General features: G+C 40.6%; 2 protein-coding genes across 3 annotated transcripts; both read right to left on the bottom strand.

Moving 5' to 3' along the window:
- Positions 1-1,953: 1,953 nt before the first annotated feature.
- LOC103478698 (macrophage mannose receptor 1-like) lies at positions 1,954-5,769 on the bottom strand. Of its 2 annotated transcripts, XM_017309400.1 has the most exons (4): positions 5,706-5,769; positions 3,575-3,756; positions 3,174-3,489; positions 1,954-2,714 (listed from the first exon to the last, which is right to left on the bottom strand). In XM_017309400.1, the coding sequence occupies exons 2-4, from the start codon at positions 3,751-3,753 to the stop codon at positions 2,481-2,483; spliced, it is 729 nt and encodes a 242-aa protein (XP_017164889.1). In that variant the 5' UTR covers positions 3,754-3,756; positions 5,706-5,769; the 3' UTR covers positions 1,954-2,480. The 2 variants fall into 2 exon arrangements, with proteins under 2 accessions (XP_017164889.1, XP_017164890.1); XM_017309401.1 differs by lacking the exon at positions 5,706-5,769 and having other exon boundaries at positions 3,575-3,837.
- Positions 5,770-7,193: 1,424 nt separating this feature from the next.
- gapdhs (glyceraldehyde-3-phosphate dehydrogenase, spermatogenic) lies at positions 7,194-20,074 on the bottom strand. Its single transcript, XM_008432056.1, has 11 exons — positions 20,026-20,074; positions 13,022-13,081; positions 12,616-12,712; positions 10,029-10,135; positions 9,532-9,622; positions 9,318-9,436; positions 9,151-9,232; positions 8,240-8,391; positions 7,987-8,149; positions 7,811-7,908; positions 7,194-7,696 (listed from the first exon to the last, which is right to left on the bottom strand). Exons 2-11 carry the CDS (start codon positions 13,048-13,050, stop codon positions 7,627-7,629), a joined length of 1,008 nt encoding a protein of 335 aa, XP_008430278.1. The 5' UTR covers positions 13,051-13,081; positions 20,026-20,074; the 3' UTR covers positions 7,194-7,626.
- Between the last annotated feature and the right edge of the window lie 253 nt (positions 20,075-20,327).

The following is a 20,327-nucleotide window of genomic DNA, read 5'->3' on the forward strand; positions in this document are numbered from 1 at the left end:
AAATAATACACACACGTTTGTATTTTTATCCATATTAGAACTTTGCATTGACTTCCATTCTTTGTAACAACTGCATTTGTGCTTAACCTGACTTTTTCCCTCAGCCCAAACAAGTCTTTGCCTGACCCTAACCTTCACCAAACCCTAATTTACACCATATCTCTAAACCCTTAACCTTTGACCCTAAGCAAGGAGACTGTATCAGGGCCAGGCTTTGGTTGGCCATAAGGCCCATCGGTCATTAGTAAAAATGCCAGAAATTAACCTAAATATGATAGTTAGAGAAGTACCTACACGCACACACGCACGCACACACACACACGCACACACACACGCACGCACACACACACGCACACACACATGCAAGTTACAGTTGAGACTGTGGTTACTTCTGATCACAACCACAATATTGTTTAGATGAAACCATCACTGATGCACTAGTCTGTCGGTCAATTTTCTTTGACAGGCCCTGATTACAGCAGATCAAATGCTGAAAAACGATTTTGAAAAAAAATCTGTTTCTCAATCTGTAAAGACACAAAAATGCTCTTTGATTTGCTTATATGGGACCAGTTAAAATCACAGAGAAGCTCCCAGAACTATCACAGGCGAAAAAGCAGTAATTGTAGCTATGATGAAATGCGGTCCATGATATTCTGTCATGCTGTGCAACAACAGCATGACAGAAACACTTAAAAAATCTAACTAAATACAAAAATCCAAATCCCAGCCGTATGCCATGTTCCGTCCTATAGTGGAAGTCATTTTTGCGTAATGTTTAATTCAAATTTTCTGCAGTCAAAATAGTCTGTGGGCTTGTGCGGGGGAGATCGGGTTACATGTAAAACACTTCATTTGAATCTTTGAAAGACATGCTGATGACAAAATGGGAAAGTAATTCTCATTTGCTTGTGAAAATGCTAAATTAATGTGTTTTAAACAGACAAACAGAACAAAAATTTATCAAAAGGTCAAAGTTGGTCTGAATCCTCAAAATCAATCCAAAATAAATGTTACTAGACATAAATGTGTGTGTAGTTAAAATTTGTCAAAGGCAGATCATTTAAAGAGCTTCTTCTCACTGCTAGGATTGTTTATTGTTTCAAAATTTCTAAAATCCTCCTGGTCTGAATAATACAGCCTTAATAATGTATATACACCCCCATTAATATTTGGTTGTGTGTCCCTTACAAGGTAGATCATTGTCAACCATATGCCTACTGTAACAATAAAGAACGTTGTAGCAGAAATTTGACCTGAATTAGTGCAGTTTGTTTTAATAAATGGATTTGCAGAGATGGATCTGACTTTTATGACTTATGGGCTTATGCTACTGGAGAAATGCACATTTGAAATGTTTTACTCAGGGAAATTTTCTGCAGATGATTATTTGCTTCTCAGTGTGGCTATAATGTCTTTGCAGTGGCTTTGTAAGCTCTGATTAGGTTAGCACACTGAGTTTTAGTTCTCTGGAGATACACCTGTGGATCTATTTCAAGGCAATGTCACCACTATTAATGCCTCATAAATGTTGAGAAATGGACCTAGAAATTGTAGACTTAGATGTCCAAAACTATCATATTCAAAATACGTCCTAATTATTCTGTTTCTGGGTTTCATTTTTCTGTCTCCCAGTTCAAATTTGCCTGTTTGGTCTGATTTTGATGTCTGATTGTTCTCAAGATACACAAGGACACATTGTTGGTTCTCTTCTTTAATTCAGTCAAAATTACAGCTGTTATATATCTAATTATCACACTAATGTTATATGAATACAATGCATACAAAGAAAAAAAAAAGTAAACTGAAGATTCAAAACCAAGACACAGGCTTTAGTCTAATGCTAAACATTCATTCATACAATTTCATTTCAGTTAATTGAACTCAAATAAACTCTGTTGATTTCAGTCCAGTTCTATTCGAATCATTTTCCTTCAGGTCATTTTACTTTAGATTAATAAAAAAAAACATTAGCTTGCATTAATTCAGTTCAGTTCAGATGAACTCAATGGGTTTCAATTAAGTTCACTTTGAGTCAGTATAGTCAAACTAAATTAAGCTTAACTGAGTTGTATTTAATAAAGTTGAAATCTGCACGCAATAGAAACAGCCAGGCTCACTCGAGAAAGACCAAGTCACCTAACATGCACATATCGGAGTGTCCTTTGAGAATGCATACTGGAAGAACATGCAAAGTTATTGCTGCAGAAAATCTTAACCACTGCGCCCCAGTGCGGCTGTATGAAAGAAACCCACGGGTCAGATTTAATGACATAAGTCAAGCTTGTTCCCAATGAATGTTCATCCAAAGGATGTTTCTCAGCCCTGAAATCAGCCGTAATTCATGCAGGTGATATGACCTCCCTGATCTCCCTGTGTGAGTTTTAAAAAATTGCATTTTTGACATTTCTGAACTTTTCTAATAAATACGATTCGTCTATCAGAACAAAAGCCTGCGTATGCAGAAAGCAAGCATGGACTTATCCAGATTTAGAATCCTGCTTTTCCTCCTGACTTACAATTTCTTCATAAGAGCAGATGAAGTTTCTTCTTTCTGAGCAGTCCCTGCTGGTCCAGCTAGTTGTGTTATATTTGGAGAAGGTGCCACAGTGTTGCCACTGGCTCGGACAGTCCGGCAGCATCTCCTGGTGGTCCAACGTCTCTCTGTCCGACCACCACCACTCCCCTCCCAGGAAACGCAATCCTGTCCAAACCTGGTAGACACAACGCAAGAGTCGAAGAGTATTAAAATGAACACACATACACTGCAAAAACACAAAATCTTACCAAGTATTTTTAGTCTAGTTTCTAGTGCAAATATCTTAGTATACTTGAAAGAACTGACTTACATTTTTCATCAAGAAGTAGTAGCTTGTTTTAAGGCGACCATTTTGTAGTATTGAAAAAATGTACTAGTTTTACTGGCAGATTATTTCACTTACAATATAGGAAAAATGTCTTGTTGGTGAAATAAGCTGCCGGTGGAACCAGTTCGTTTTTTCATCAATATTAAATTGACTTTAAACAGGCCCCTATATCTTACTGAAAAGTTACTTTTAAGTTAGTTTTGTATTATTTGAAGTGTACTAAGACATTTGACCTTGGCTCTAGACCAGCGTAGCTACTTGTATTCAGGTAGAAAATATTGTGGTTTTGTGTGAGAAGCTTCAGACCTCGTTGGTGGTGGCTCCGTAGATCCGGTCGCTGACGTAGCCGTAGTCAGACGCGTTGGTAACGCTCAGGAGGTCGTATTTGAAGGACCCATTTGTCATTTCCCTGCAGTGATCCAGAGCTTCCTCCCATGTCTTATTCTCAGTCACTACAACCAGGTTGTCAGCATAGCAGATGAAGGACATCTCTAAAAAGCAGAGGGCGTTTTCCCACTTTTTGGTGATGCTGTTGTAGGAGCCACAGCTGGCACCGACTGCCTGTCCCAAGAGCCAGTCCCTGCTGCCAGAGACGTCATCACCAGTCAAGCCTTCACCAGTTCTGATGAAAAACACACAAATGGCGCGAGAGTTACCTTCAGCATTTCACCACAGTAGACATTTTATGTCATTGAATGGAAACTCACTTAACGTCGATCCACCTCCAGACCAATGACTGCTCAGGATCCTGGTGTAAACCAATCCAGACTTTAGTGAAGTCTTTTTCCAGCAGCCACGTCGTCAGCAGGTTTGGGTCCACTGTGTCCCAGGTGACCATGTCTATGTAGTACGTCTGGCAGTACCGTCTTGCTTTGTCCCATGTCATCTTCTGAGAAGGAAAGTAAATGGTCTTTTGAACCTCAGCTTCTATCCAGGCCACAATATTAAAGAGGAGAAGCACGAGCGCAGAGCAGCAGCCTTTCCTCCCCATCTTTACTCCTGTTGTCACATCAAGTCAGATGTGTCGGTGCTGGAGAGAAGCCTTGGGTCATTTTATACCAGCCTACAGGTCAGTGTCACTCAGACACACCTCAGTGCATCCAGCAGACCAGTGACATCGCTTCCTCACCTGCTTTTGGAGGGAAATCACGACCCAACATTTACATGGCACGAGTTTTGGGTTTCGGAGGACAGCATAGATTAAAGTTTGACCCTTCTTCAGATTTCACCAGTGCATTTCTAAATGAATAAATAAACACGCCAGTGAACAGCAAACTAAAGTGTTTATGGTCTGTGTTGGCCCCTTTGATAGGTTTGGTTGTTCCACCATGCTGGTGGAACATAACCAGGAATAAAACAGACGTGGTTCAGATTTTAAAATAAAAAAATAAAAAAATGTCTTTTTCAATCCAGTTGTAATGTACAAGATTGTTAGACCAGACGTTATTGCATTTTATTCAAATTGTCCTAATTGAAAATTGTCTGTGTGAGATGATGTACAAATATGCTATTAAAAGCTTCACATCCCTGTAGCTTTATTAGTTTGTCACAAACCAGTCAAGATGTATTTTTTATTATTATTTCATAAGATTGAGCAACACAAATTAGTGCAAATCTGTAAGGTGGATGGAGAAGAAAACATGGCAACTTTTTGAAGCAGCCAAAGATGTAGTTTTTTTGGGTTAATTAGGCCATTATAACAAATGAATGTGGTCTGAACCGTACAATTGCTGCTGATGTTCCTGTGGGAAGGTGAACATTTCCCCCAGCCTCAAGTCTTTTTTAACTTAGGATTGAGTACACTATAAAGGAAACTTCACAAGGCAACTGGTTGCACTCCTTTTTATTCAGAGGTCTGAATAGAAATTCAATAGAAATTTCATTGTTTCTTTTGTGAGCCTATCAGATGAAATCCCAATAAAACCAGAGATTTGTGAAATTTGTGGTGTAATGTGTCAAAATGTATAAGAAAACGTTCAGGCAGTACTGAAGCCTTCGTACTGTAAATGAACAGCATGTCATGAACAACGTCTGAGTAACTAACTCAACCATAATGTCATCTAGATGACAGAAAACAATTCACAGACATAGATTAGAATGATTTTATCTTTGAATTAGCTAAAACAATCAAGTATCTACAACCTGATGACAGACTCTGGTCCTTCTGATCACAAAGATGGTCAGCAGCGCTGGAATGAAAATGATCAGAGATTTTTACTTACAATACAATAAATGTATTTTCCAATGCAGCAGGTGGACACTTTATATCTATCATATTTCAACTTGTGCATTAGAGGCACGTCAGAGAGGTTACAGATTGTAAACAGCAAATTCTATAACAGACAAAGAGAAGTTGAGTCAATCAATCAAATCTTTGTTAAAAGGTTGTCTTCCTCCATATTTGATTCAAATGTACTGAATTCGACGTAGTCTTGGAGATTTGGCAGCGATCAGGCTACATGTAAAACACAGGATTTGAATTTTTCAGAAGACGCGCAGATGATCGAGTGCCTCATTTGCTTTTATTGTAATCAGGAAGTTTAGATTGCACGGAAATGTTGCAGAAAATTCGAGTATAAGTGAACTGTTTGCCAAACAAATGTTGCAATAATTAATATAAACAATTTGTTCTTTTAAATTTCATGTGGTGTGTGTTTAGTGGCATTTGTCATTTTGGACATCTCTGTCAAAGGTAAAAAGCCACATTTTTACCAGAGAGGACTTTTATTGTAAGCAGGGAAAATACACCTAAACAAAGTCTTTGTAAAAAAAAGAAAAATGCTAGTACCTTCTCTTTAGCACAAATAGGACCAGTAGTTTATGTATATTGATAATTACCCTTTAAGCTTGTGTGATCTGCACAGAAACATAAAAACCAGGCGCCTATTTCTGATGCTTCCAGCTTAGTCATCCATTGCGGTTTGATGGTAATACCTTCTTCATCCAGCAGGTGTCGCACTGTTCAGTTGGTCACAAACAGCACGCTCAAGATGAGGTGGAGATCAGGATGATGGAGACTATTCCTCTTCCTCACCAGGAAGTGTAGTCACAACAAAGAAAAAAAAATCAACCAAAGCAAATATCCTTTGTTTTTGTAGTTTGTAGTCTTACAATATAAACATTTTTCTAAGTATAAATTGAGAAATTGTTTTTTTGTTGTATTTTTTTTTTGTTAGGTTTTTTTTTTTTTTGCATTTTGAGATATTTGATGAGAGTTACAGCATGACCCTAAATAGATATCAGCCATCACAGTTGGAGAAACTTTTATTGGATCAGTGGGTTTAAACACAGAAGGATTTTGGCTCCACCTGTTGGTTTTTCTCCAGTATTGCAATATGAAGCTATTGATCAGAGTGGTGAGGTTCAGAATGTAGACCAAGCATAGGTGTACCTTATTTAGGTACAGCTAGCAAGTACAGGGTTAGACCAGCTGTTTTCTTCAGAACTGCTTTGATACTTTGTGGTATGGAGGATCTGAGCTCCGTGTTATGATCTATAATCCTACCGGAAGTAGCCAGCAGAAGATAGGTTAGTGTTAACAAGAATGGACAGCAGTATCTAATGAGAAGGGTGTTCAGACTATGTGGAGAAATTAAGTATAATTACCTTATAAAACATATTCAGCTGTTTGAGTTTCAGAGGCTATGCTTTTGGTTTTTAATCCTTTTTGGTGTGTAATTACTAAAAAATAAAAACACAAGCCACACGTTGCAATCAAACTTTTGCAAAGGTTTTCAGTTTAATACTTTTTAAAACTGAACACTTTTGAGTGCTTTTTACTTCTACCTGATGTTATATGTCCACAGTATTTTAAGAATGAGCTCTTCTTTCTTAGCTGATTGGCTGGCCAGAAAATGAAAGCCTCAAGGAATAACTTAACACTTACCATATCGATGCTTCTTTATCCTGTTTATTTCATCCAGGACTGGTTTCTCTTGTTTTATGTGTGAACTAAGCAGTCATTAAAGTCCAGTTCATCCACCGTCACTGGATTTCAAATGGTACCAGTCAATCCAGTTTCTGTGATTTGTGGTTCTTAAGTATTAATATTTTGAAGCAATACTCTTAAGCCTTTTTGTTTTCCGTTTTGCTTTCACATCATCTTTAAGCTTTCCTGGATTTGTTTGGTGCATTCAGACATTCAGCCACAGAATTTGCTATAAACTCGGCATCTTTTAGCCTTTTCAGTCATTTACACACAAACTAAACACAAATTTAAAATATGACAGATTGTCTTCCTCACCTAAATTCTCAGAAAGTTCACATGACATCAAACTACTCATTTAATCCATTTTAAAGAAATGAAGCTGGACCATGAAAGAGGAGTTGAGGTTTTTTTCAAACTTTATTTTTTTCATCTCTTGAATCATAATTAGAGTAACAGTAGGTCTGCTGCTCAGATTCCTCCTTCCACTGGTGACGAAGCTTTTAAAATCACACTAACAGTGAGATGGATACAGTAGTTACCATAGTACTCAGTCATAATTACACATCTAAATCAGCCGTGGGAGCTGGAGAGGGGGAACACGGACACAAATACTTTCACCGAATTGTCGCCTTGTCAATAAAGGAAAACACAGATGAACTCAAAACACTCAAACACACAGTTGCTGCTGCCTACATATACTGTAGTAGAGCTAAAGGGGTTGAAGATGCTATGATTTGGCTATGGGCGGGGCTTTTGTGTAAAAGAGAATGGAGGGATTCATGATGGTTAGCGGTGGTCCCTTTGCTCACTTCCTCTCAGGACAGGAAGTGTCTACTCCTTGGAGTGCATGTACAGCAGCAGGTCGGCAACACGGTTGCTGTAGCCGTACTCATTGTCATACCTGGAAGGAAAAGCAAAGGTAAGCAAAAGATTACTTTCATTTTATTTCAGTGCATCTCATTAGATTAGGAAAGATTCTTGTCTATAGCTTTAGTATATGTTACATGTTACTCACCAGGAAATGAGTTTGACAAAGTTGTCGTTAAGGGAGATGCCGGCACCAGCATCGAAGATGGAGGAGTGGGTGTCTCCAACGAAGTCAGAGGACACAACCTGGCAAACACCAACGTTATAGATTACAATCAGATCTCAGTTTGATATAAATAAAGAGCTGCAGGTTCAGGGAAATACCTGGTCTTCAGTGTAGCCCAGCACTCCCTTCATGGGTCCGTGTGCGGCCTTCTTGACCGCCTCCTTGATCTCGGCATAGGATGCGGACTTGGACAGACGGCAGGTCAGGTCCACGACGGACACGTCCGCCACTGGCACCCTGAAAGCCATTCCTGTCAGCTTGCTGAGAGAGAGAGGGAGAGAAAGAGATTAGACCATTTTGCTTCGCTGCTTTATGCTTTCTGACAGAATTAGCAGCAGAGCGGTCGCGTACCCGTTGAGGTCAGGAATGACTTTGCCCACAGCCTTGGCAGCGCCGGTGGAAGCTGGAATGATGTTCTGGTGGGCGCCGCGGCCGTCACGCCAGGCCTTGGCACTGGGGCCGTCCACTGTCTTCTGGGTGGCTGTGTATGCGTGGACTGTGGTCTGCAGAAGGCAGAGTTACACTGGGTGAAGGACTGACGCCTTTAAGACTTCCAAAAATAAACGAATGCGGCAAAATATCCGGATAAGACACAGATTTAGGGTAAATTATCACCAGGCCTGTTTAGTCTGCTTCAATCAAACTCTAGTCTGTCTGGTTTGTTTGAGGAGGCGTGTCTTCCCAAACACACCTTATACAGACACACCTTGTTTGTTTGTTTATTGATCCACACTAAAGTTCGACTGGTCTGATCAATCAAATATTGATGCGGACCAAAAAAGTGAACTCTGGGTCTCTCACAAACCCAGGTAAGAGACCACACGCATTTGGTTGCAGTGAACACTGGGGCGGTTCCAATACATATGCAAAAACCAAGCAGACAGGAGACCACTCCCAAAGCAAGGAGTGGACTATGGTAAAGGGTAAATACCACCAAAACACACGACTAACGCTAGCAGAAATATGTGGCTCATAGTCTTTGATCAAAGACAAAAAAGAAATCCTACAATAGCTAAAACTGGTTGCCATTCAATTTTTGCTCCCATTTTGCAAAAAAAGAAATTGTGTTCTGCGTATTCTACTGAGGTTTTCATGCCGTTTTCTTCAGTGGTTCTTAGTGCAGCGCCACCACAGGTTAAGTAGGAGAACAGGTGTTTCAACCAGTTTGGATCATTTGACACAGTGCAATGTGAAAACTAACGCACCGGCTGAACTTTGGTCCCCAAACAAACAGAGTTCACCAACTACCAGGTGTTTCTTACCATGAGAGCCTCCTCGATGCCAAAGTTATCGTGGATGACTTTGGCCAGGGGAGCCAGGCAGTTGGTGGTGCAGGAGGCATTACTATGCAGAAACAGATAAAAACTCATTACTCAGAAAGGCTTGTAAAATACTGCAAGTTAGAAATGATATTCAAAGGGAGCATTACCTGACGATGGTCATGGAGGACGGGTCGTATTTGTCCTCGTTAACTCCCATGACAAACATGGGGGCATCAGGTGAGGGGGCGGACACGACCACACGCTGTGCACCGCCCTGGATGTGAGCCTGAGTTCAAAACATTATGAAAACACAAGTTAGAAACCGGGTCATCGCTTCATGTCGTGCGTAATCCGCTGAGCGTTTCTTTTGTGTGTACGTACGTTGGCCTTCTCCAGGCTGAGGAAGACTCCAGTGGACTCCACCACGTATTTGGCGCCAGAGCTACCCCAGGGGATCTCAGCAGGTTTCATACTGGAGAAAACAAAGGAGACAGCGACAAATGAATCTGTGTTGGCTCTATCCGTGTGAGAAAAGTAGATCCTGTCCACTGTAATTTAGTGTTCAGGTCCTTGGTATGTAAATTGACAGGAAGCTTTATGTGTCGTGAAGCTGGAATGTCTCCTCTGTAACCGTCCTGTCGGTTTTCCCCATCGCCAGAGCTGAGACTCTGAAACACAATGAGCTAAACCAACAGCTGCCGCAGACAGTGAAGCAGAAAGCCTCGTTCCAAAGCCAGGAATTCACTCATACACATAAAAAAAAACACAAAAATTCACACAAAATCATAATCGCACTATGCTGAGTCCAACATCACATCAGCCTCCTGGAATCTGCAGATGTCAGGCAGTCTGAAGGATAATCAAGCGTCTTCACTTACCACTGGAAAACAGAGATGGCTTTGCCATCAACGTAGAGCTTGCCACCATCATGGGAGACCTCGCCATGGTAACGGCCGTGGGTGGAGTCGTACTTGAACATGTAGACCTGTGAAAACGGAGGGCAAGAAATAATGAGTCAAGGTGAAAAGCTTCACAAGCTGTAGTTTTTGGATTTAGCTTTAAAACATTTAGATCTTTCTATGTAAAACTAATATTAACCCACAATAATAGTTGGTGTAGAAAAATATGCATGTGTGACTTTCAGCCATTTCAAAGAAGATTCTGAACAAGTATCTGGATTGTTGCCATTTTATTACAATATGTGACATTTAGCAATATTGGGTCAAGAACTAAATGTTTTCAACAGCGTTAACAACAATAATAATAATAAAAGTAAAGTTTTACATATACCCTTTAAATATTTTTTGAGAAACAAAACAGATCATCTAAACACAGTTGAGTTATTCTCACTAAAACAAAGCTAAATGAAGTGGTTTGGTATACTTGAACACTCCAAGAGGTGAATTAATGTCAGTTTAAATTATTGTCCTCTTAGTTGTTGTCTTTTCTATTTTGTTATTGTAAAATATTAAAATAAATCCATATAATTTGCATTAAAACAGTTTAGCAAATTAATTTTCGAAACATTGGATTGGTTCGCAAAGGGCAAATGCCAATCACAAGATGGAAGATCTACTGTTTTTAATGGCAAAAACTAATCTGCAACTTATAAACATGGGTGGAAATTAATTGTTTTAATGTTTTATCAACCACTCAAACATTTCACCAGCCATCGTTTCACTGCTTTTCTTTTTTTGTTACAACTCCCACCAGTACAATCAAATTACATAAATCATATGATTTATTCTTTTCTGTAAGAAAAACGATTTATTCACAAGAAGCTTAGCATCCACGTGTACTTATACAGACCCCACTTAACACTGGGGTACTGCAATAAGTTATATTTAAACAATTACAAACATCAAACTTTAACCACTACAGTAACAAATCACAAAGTCTTTTCTTTAGTTTCTGGATTCTACATCACTAATCATCATTGGATTCAGACTCAGGATCTGACAGTGTTTTTCCTTCCTGTTGTGCATGAAATCAGCCTGTCTTGGTCTCGTGCTGCCCTGGTGTCACAGCTGGATGGCATGTGTGAGATCAAAACCCTCAATCTGGGGTAGTTACTGAAAGTCTAGACCTCCAGTCGCTTTAACAAGCTTCATCACATTAAATCGCCTCTCAATCCTTTCATTAAGAAACCGACATTTAACTTTCTGTTCTTCCCTCGACTCCTCTTGGGAAACGTTTTTGTTCTTTGCCACCAGCTTAATTATCAAAATGCAACATCGCATTGCTGAAGTTACTGCTCAGATTGTATGTTTTAAGTCTAGCTGAATAGAATAAGTTTTGCAATCATTTCCTATGTTCAGCATTTCCACATTTTGGCAACAACTTCCCCAGATGGCAATTAATGAAGATGTGTCTCTAATCATTTTTTAATTATATTAACTTCTATTTTTTTCACTACTTTAACGCAAAATTATTATTACTTTTACACACATGCCAAGACATGTTCATTGTTCATTCCACAAGCCATCATCATTCCTGTGTTACTACAGTGTTTTTCTGACTGTGAGCCAGGCGCAACTCATATGCACACACACACACACACACACACACACACACACACACCTGCCTCCTCCCTACATTAAACATACCTTCTTCATAGATATGTCTCAAAATAAAATGTAAGATTTTTCACACCAGATCCGATTTTAATCTTTTTTTTTTGCCCATTTTCTTTTCTAATAAAGAAAATATTTTCAAAATTAGGTTCTTATTTCTACCATTCCTTCTGTGAGTTGTATGAGTATTAAGGCCAGGCTTAACATTCCTCATAAAATTATGACTTTCTTTTGCATTATTTCAACTGTACTACCATAACACTCATTCTTACAACTAAAAATATCAGTCTTGCCCTAATATGACCTGCATTGAAAGTCCAAATAAATATAAACAGAAGCTGTAAAACACGTTTGTCAAACAAGATGGCAGCCTTGGGCATGGTGATTTTGAACTACAGAAGCCCAAAGGGTTTATTGGTGAGAAAAAAAAAATCTTGATTTCCAAAAGATTTAATCTTCAAAATCCAAAAAATTGATTAATGATTAAAATCGCACATCCTTAATTCTTTATGAACATTTGGACTCCTTCTTACCGGGCTGGCAGCAGCTAATCTGACCTCTGACCTCAATCTGTCCCTGGGTCACGTCTCTCTCCTCATCCTCAGACGATGAATCCCCTGAATGGCTAATTCTCCCTCCTTCTCCGGTTCTCAAGCTACTCCAGCAGTAAAAGCTTGTAGGGTAAATATATCAGTTAGTTTGACATATTTCTCCATTTTTCTGGGCGTTTTTCATCCTTTGTTCTCACCATTCTGTCTTTTGTCAGAATTCAACCAGCGGCCGGAGCCAATTGCCAGCCCTGGTTCTAACTCTGATTCCTCCACATCTCTGATTTTACGTACAGTAAAAGTGTGATAACATGCTGCAACCCAACAAGCTCAAGCTCTCTCACCATGTACTGCAGGTCGATGAAGGGGTCGTTGATGGCCACGACTCTGATGCCCTTCTGCAGGCATGCCCTCAGGACCAGGCGGCCAATGCGACCGAAGCTGCAGACATGGACAGACAGATGTTTAACACTCATTTTTAAATCTTTATCAACATTACATAATAGTTTTTATGAGACACATATACATCATACTTTGTGAGAACCTCAGAAATGAGGCTAAAAGGTAAACTGAACTGCGCATTTAAATACTTTCCCTGATGTTGGGGACCAAAGTGAATAAACTGCATAGCGTCAGTAGGTGATATTTCATGGATAACTTTGAGAAGTGACCATCACCACCCACTTGACCTTTTCATTTTTCTGACAGTCATTTCTGATCCTGTGTATAAAACATGAGGTTCAAACTCACCCATTGATTCCAACACAGAGGTCTGACATGGTTGCTGTTGCTTAGTGGGTGTGGAGTTACCTGCACAACAAAACAAACACCGGTCAGAATCAACACACGCCCAATGATTGACGTAAACTGACCTCTAATGGAAAATGTCAACATTTTAACAGCATTTGGAGTTTAAACATCAGATATCAGGGGTGACAAAAGACAAACAAGATGATTTGTGAGGGTTTTAACAATGGGGATTATTTTAAAATGAGTTTAGCTAATCAGGTCGGACTGGTAAATCGTGCTGCTACCAACCCATAAACTCTGTTTTCTACACAACAGACTCAAGTAATATGAAAATAAAAAGGAAATGCTGAAAAAAATTAGATTGTGTGTAGATAAAGGTGGATTCTGAGCCGCATGGTCGATTTGTGAAAATGTTGAGAATTTTATTTGTTTATATGCAATCGGTATTTTTCTGTGATCAGGTAGGCGGAAACTCCACAGATTCAAGCTAGAGAGAATCAATAGCAACAAGGAGTTATCATATCTCTAAAATCATCTCCAGTCAAACAGAGGAATGTTCATTAGAAATGAGCCATGCAGAAATCTTCCCTTTCGTGTCATTTCTGATGAAAATATAGCGCCTGAAGCTGCTCTGTGCTACGAGTGACCTGCGGACTGGTCGGCAGCAGCTAAAATCTCCTCACAACCAGGTTCTGCGACTCTGGTTGACGTCAATAAATTAGGTAAAAATACAGGCCATTATAATCTGCATTTCCTCAGCCTGCTCTGCTGAGGCGTGGAGGAGCTGCTGCACCATGCAGGGACATGTTTAGAAAACAAAAGGAATCCGAAGGCCGGGAGAAAGCGGCTGGTTTGCAGCGCAGCAGAGACGGTGTCCACCAGCCCTGCAGAGGGGAACGTCTGGCTGTGACAACTATTCGACCTCCTTTTCTCTCTGCCTTTCCTCAGCGTTTCATACGGTTCGCTCATTTGCAGGAACAACCACCGTCATGTCCCTTTTGTTTCAACTCTAAGCAGGACCGCATCTGCTTAAAACATGGAGATTGTTACGTAATCTGATAAGTATTCATGGTATTCCTTAATATTTCTGCCTTTGAGTTAAATACAGATGGTTGTATTTTAGTAAATGACAAAACTTTGAGGAAATCATGTGAGCGCTGGTGACCCATTTAGGGCTAAACACATAAAATGCTGCAGTGCAGCGACAGCTGAAAATGAAATGCACTAATAAGTCAGCCAGTTTGCCTTTATCTGCAGACCAAATGATTAAAAATCTTTGTTCTTTCCCCCCCCCCCTCTTTTTATTAATTGCATCAAAGAAGCCATCATTTCTGATACATGTCGAGTTTAGTAAAGATCAGATTCAACTATCAAAGAAACTGAGTTATAGTCCACAGAATAAAACCCAAGTCATTTAAAATAATAATGAGACATTGTAGAAAACTGGAAACCGGCTTAAAAATGCCTGATTAGTGCGTCTGTAACAGAAAACCATATTAATATATCAACAATATGTGTATAAAATACTTCAGCTTGGTGTGCGTGGAACAGGTAGGGTGGCACTGGCTTGTCATTTTCAGCTACTCTAATCTCCTAATCTGTTGTGTGTTGGGGCATTGAGGACAAGATGTCAATCCGCTGAAATGCATTGTGGGAGTACTTTAAATAGACTGCAGGGGTAACCAGATTACAATTCATGAATTTTACCTCACAGAACAGCACACACAATGATGCGGATGGTATCTGGAGCATCTCGTGGCTGGGATGACACAGTTACTGTACTTTTCCACACCTGGAGTCAACTATTGAACTGCTATTAACTATCACGTTCTGTCTGATTAATCCAAAAGGCTCATTATGATCTTGTTCCTGTGCTTTATTCTGCTTTTTCTTCAAGACAGAGCAGCCATTTTATGTTCTGCAGCCAGTATCCGTAACACAAGGTCACTAAAGGAGAGACAAACAGGACAGTGTGTGTACAACATGACAGATCTGTTTCCACTTCGTGTTTTCACAAAATTCAAGGGTAGCTTTCCCTCCTCCCGTAATCTGCTTCCTCTCCTCCTGCATGAATACCAACGTCTCACTTTTCTCTGCACAGAAGCAGTTGCCCTGGGCTCCCAGAACAAAATGGCCGCCCTGCTGACAACCGATCCAATAGTGTTTGGTCCGTTCTGCATCTTCAAGCAGGTGGAAGTTTCTGCTGAGCAAGAAGTTGAATCTCAAACATGTGGCTCCAGATGTGGAGAATTTCGTAATTTCACCACTTTCCCCGATGAGGCGACACGCCGGGGCACGTCAAGCATGTAAACCTGCATCACTTGACGAAACAATCCCGTTCGTGTCCTTCAGTGGTGCCCCGAGGCCGTTTGAGGGATTGGCAAATGGAAAGGCAAAGGAGGATGGAAGTTGCAATAGTTTGTAAGTGGTTTGGAAAAAAAAAAAAAAGGATTTCTCAACTAAGAGACGATAATTACAAAAAGTAGAAGCATAAATGCAAATCTCTTAGGGTGATAAGGGAGTTCTGTTTTGCAGAAAAGTTTCTCATATCATGCTTGCATGCAGCCAATTAATGGTGTCATTTTCAGGCTACTAATCTATTGACTAATTATTTTTGACATCTAAAGTCAGCTTAAAAACCTCAAATAAAACCTAAATGCAAAGCAGATCTGCAAGTGGTGTAAACTTTACGTTTTTTTTTTCTATTAAAGATGCAATTATCACTTTTTTCTGGCCTGATTGTTTAACTTCATAAGAGTTTACTAAACTCAGCTAGTTGGGGGCATGTCTCATTGCATAAATGGGATTATCTGGTAATTAAACTTAACCTACATTGAGTAAGCTTGATATAAATGCATCCCAGGTTTGATGTAGCAAGCAGATATAAAAGGTTATTCACTTTAACTTCACCCTGACATTGTGCCTCTTTTGAACAGACGGCACAGTTAGCCGCAGTCTGGCGTTCGGACTGCACGCACTCTGAAACGCCACCGCTCACAGAGGCACCATTGTGCGGTGGAGAGTAGCGAGGTAACACACTGGTGGCTGCAGCTTCCAGTCTGCTGGCACTCATTAATATGTTAGAAGACGACGCAATTAAAAAACAAGACACAATGGCGAAACTCTGCAAGATATAGCCTGTTATTTTTTGTTCTGGAGTTTCCTCAATAAGGACAGAAAAGTGAAGAAAAACCTTCAGTTTCGATCTGACAATGAAAGCGGGTCAGGAAAATAAGACAAAGCTTCAGGGTATCATTTTCTCCACATAAAAGTAGGCGCGATTAAATGCTTAAGGTATGGAAAAAAGGATGTGGATCAGACTGAATTATGGGAAATGTAGTACAGCAAACTCAAACAACTTTATACAGCATTTTACTAATCTTCCCTCTCCTCTGCATAAGTCTGTCCCAGATAACCCCCGATATTCTGATCTATTTCCCCTCTTCTTCCTGACCCACGACTACTCCAACATGACCTCTCTCATGACCCCAAATCCAAACACCGTCATTAAAATTCAGTGAGCCCCTATAGCTTAAATATGACCCCTCACCCGCCGCCGAGTCTGATTCTCTTGTTTTTGCACAGCTTCCCCTCCCCCAGGCTTCGGCCCCTTTTCAGCTCACCAACAGCAGGAGGGATGAATCGCAGGGACCACTGGGGTGAGGGATGACTCATAACCAGTGACCAAAAAAGGTTAAATTCACCAGACTGCATCAGGTGGTCCAGATTTTCAAAATCGCATGCACGAGAGGATCAGAGACGAGCATGATGCAGCATTTTCACTGCACTCATTCGTCCCATTTCCTGCAAACCCCCACCTATTCCCTAGTTCACCAAGTTGTCTCTTTCCTTAGCTTTGCCTGAGTTTATGCACTGGTCGGAGATTTCACAAGGGTGAGTGAATGCTAGCAAGTTCAGCGAGTGCATCCTCACTTTCCCGCACCAGAGCGCCTCCCCCCCCCCAGCCTTCCTCCTTCGTCCGCCGTTGGCTATTCAAACCTTCCCCCAGCTTCCTATTCCTCTGTCACACCCTCTTTCTCCTCAGTGTTTTTCCACTGCAGTGGGTCGATTGGACAGAGACATTGCAGAATAGCCAATTAGGTAATGTCTTTTCCTCCCGACCCGCCTCTTTCGCAGTTTTGGAGTCAGACTTTTCTTTCTGTCCAACAAAAATAACTTTCCTTTAACTTACTGTTTCTCTCACTTCCTCTTCAGCACCATGTCTGCTTGTTTTTTATTCTAACCTTAGAGATGTCTCACTGCGGCTTTGAACGAGTCACTCAAATGTTCACCATCATCACATCACTTGTCTAAAATATGCAAACACAGTCTACAAGGATGTTTACAAGGATGCGTCTGGCTTTTAACTGACCCCACATGGGCTGCGTTTACTGCTGTAGCGAACTGTTGCTACAAATATTGGTTAAATTGACCTGGCACAATACAGAAGTGGATATTGCACCATAATAATGTAAAAAGAAGAAAGTTAAGGCTTTCTTCATGCCAATGATGAAAGCCTTACTTTCTTGTAGCATTTTGTTTAATTTAAAAAATGCTACAACATCCAGAAAAATTCAGGAAGAGGTATACGTGACAAGCAAGCAAAGGAAATGAAAGAACATGCTCAAAAATGTGATGTTTCTCACTTTTTTTTTTTTTACTTTACTTCCTAATTTGGAATATTCCACTGAGAGGATTTTATTGATCTATGGCGCCATGTGTTAACCTTCTTTCCTGTGGGATGGCTCATTTCCTAAAAGTGGTGACAGTTAAGCAAAGAATGCTGAGTCATTCTGAGTCTTTCTTCCTCTCGCACAAAGCCGAGTCAATGACTGGTTCGTAGGTGCTGCTGCATGATCAAACGGGACACTCATACTAACCAAGCCACCATTCAGGCGGGAAAAGTTAGTTAATCTAGAACTAGCTCAGAGGGAATGAATGAGTCGAGTATGTAAATGACCAGTAGTAGGAGGTGTATCTGAGAGCCACGTTCTGAAACTTATAAAGATGTAAGCTAAAGCTAAAGCTAGGCACTTTCTTGATGAGGAACTGGCAAAAACAGTCTTTTCTGTAAGCATGAGAGAAACCTAATCGCCATCTTTCATCCGGTTGACCAGCAGAGAGCAGCAACTTCAGGGCCATCATCATTGCTTTACCCTATGCTTTTTGCAGCAAGCCTTTAGCCAACAGGAGTAGATGTGAGAAAAACACATGCACTTATAAGAGCCTGCTATACCTTGATACCAGTAACCTGCCATGTCTAGCAGGAACTATTCACTTTCTTCAGTGCTATGGTAGCTTAGGTTAGCCAAGACTTCTCTCATTGGCTAACAGGCTAATTAGTGGTAGTTAAAAGATATTTGCAAGCTTGTAGCCTTTTCTTAAGTATAAGAAGAGTGAGCTAACACAAATTGTTATAATATGTATGAGCATCATTAGCATGAGGAGCCAAATTAGCTAACATGACTTGTCATTACTCAAAATGACAAAATAGTGATAAAACATATTTACATCAATAACTTAATATTCAAAAACAAGAGAATAGAAAATATTTACTTAAAGAAAGCATAAGACTGTTTATTTTCTACTACTACAGACTTGAGGCCATTACACGCCAGCTAGGTCATAGCTAATGCTAAGATGCTGCTTACTGCCTGCAACCTTCACTTCAGTATGGTGTTAGGTAAGCTGCGGCTGTCCGTCTCTGTGACTACAATGTGAAAAATACAAAGTTGCTGAGCTTAAAAACAAAATGTCGATTAGCATCAGTGAAGCAGCCCTGGGCCTGCTGTGCCCTTCATCATCTCGAGCCATGACCTTCATCCATGCTGACATGGCTGCATCTTCCTGTAAGCTACCAAAACCACACGACAGAAAATTATCCACGGTGTCATTTTTCGCAACGTCCCTTCTCTTATCAGTTTTAATGCAGTAAAAAATGCCTAAATGCTTTCAGATAAAAACAAGGCCTCGTCAACAAGCCTCATCAACAGGTCCGTCAAGTGTCGTGTCAAACTGCGGCAGAATCACGCGACGCTGCGCCACTTTTTCTCTGCCCCACGGCTGCATCACAAGAATACAATAATGCGAGTTCTAACCTGCTCCCCCCTACATCAAGCCATTCCTATTCACGATCTTTCTCGTCACTCTGACCCCTAAATCCCGTGATTACGGAAACCCATTCATCCCTCGAGTGTGTAACGTCGTCAGACTTCATGGTGAAGAGTACAGCAGGCACGTAGCTTCATTTATTCATCTCAGTATTATTGTCATCACCCTGCTTGATGCCTACGTGAAACAATATGACCAAGAAAGCTCTCTGCGGGATTCGCAATCATGATTTTTCTTTATAAACTCCGCGTTTTAGTATTTTTGCTAAATTAAGGGAGAAATCCATCTTGGGTTTCGCGCAGAGGATTGCATAACATGGAGTCCAGCCTACTTCCGCAGATGCAGCGCTGCGAGCTTACAAAGTCACGTTGCTCTCTCAGAGTAATCTTCCACTTTTCAACACATTTGTCGAAAATTGTGATAACTCCGTTTTCCACTAAGCACAATTTCCACCGTGGCGCATTTTGAGCGCAAGTGTTTACAAGATGCAGCGAACCAATGTTTTTATAAAGAATAAGGACAGTCCATCTTCCAGATTAAGAAGCCATTGCGCATCCCCTCCCATTCTCCCGTCTGTCTTCCTAACGGCGCCGTTTAAAAGCAAACTGCGAAGAAAACTGGTCAGAAAAATAACTTGAGTTATATAGCGCTCCTTCAAATCCCAATATAGTCCTTTCTGCACCACAATACCCGAGTTAACATAGGAAGTGGATGCGAACACATCATGGCCACAAGCTTCCGCAAGTGACGTAGAACCTCTCTGGCGATAGAAGTTTATTGATATTTGATGGGTTTCCGATAAGAGCGTGGATATAAACACATTATAATCGATGGAAATTTAGTTTAGAAGCGTGAATTATACATAGATGTTAAACCGCGGAGCTCAGACTTACCTCGCTGCTGATGCTGCTCGAGTCAGTGTGCGCAGCTCGCTGTTGAGGCTTCACGTTTTATACTGCCTGGGTCACCATAGCGACGTGACGTCACGTCATCCGCTGCTTGACAAGATCCATTCTGGACGAGGGACTCCTCACGGTCTCTCTGCAGCTGCTATGGCGACCAGACTGATGGATACCAGTGGTCTGGTTGATCTCATGTTCGCAGAACCTTATCATCTAATAAAGAAAGCTGGGTTTTTTGATTACGGATTATTAAATGAATAGCCGGCGATCAAAGCAGACAGAGACAGGTACCG

This window comes from Poecilia reticulata, linkage group LG16 (genome assembly GCF_000633615.1).
Source record: "Poecilia reticulata strain Guanapo linkage group LG16, Guppy_female_1.0+MT, whole genome shotgun sequence".
In the NCBI taxonomy this organism is placed as follows: domain Eukaryota; kingdom Metazoa; phylum Chordata; class Actinopteri; order Cyprinodontiformes; family Poeciliidae; genus Poecilia; species Poecilia reticulata.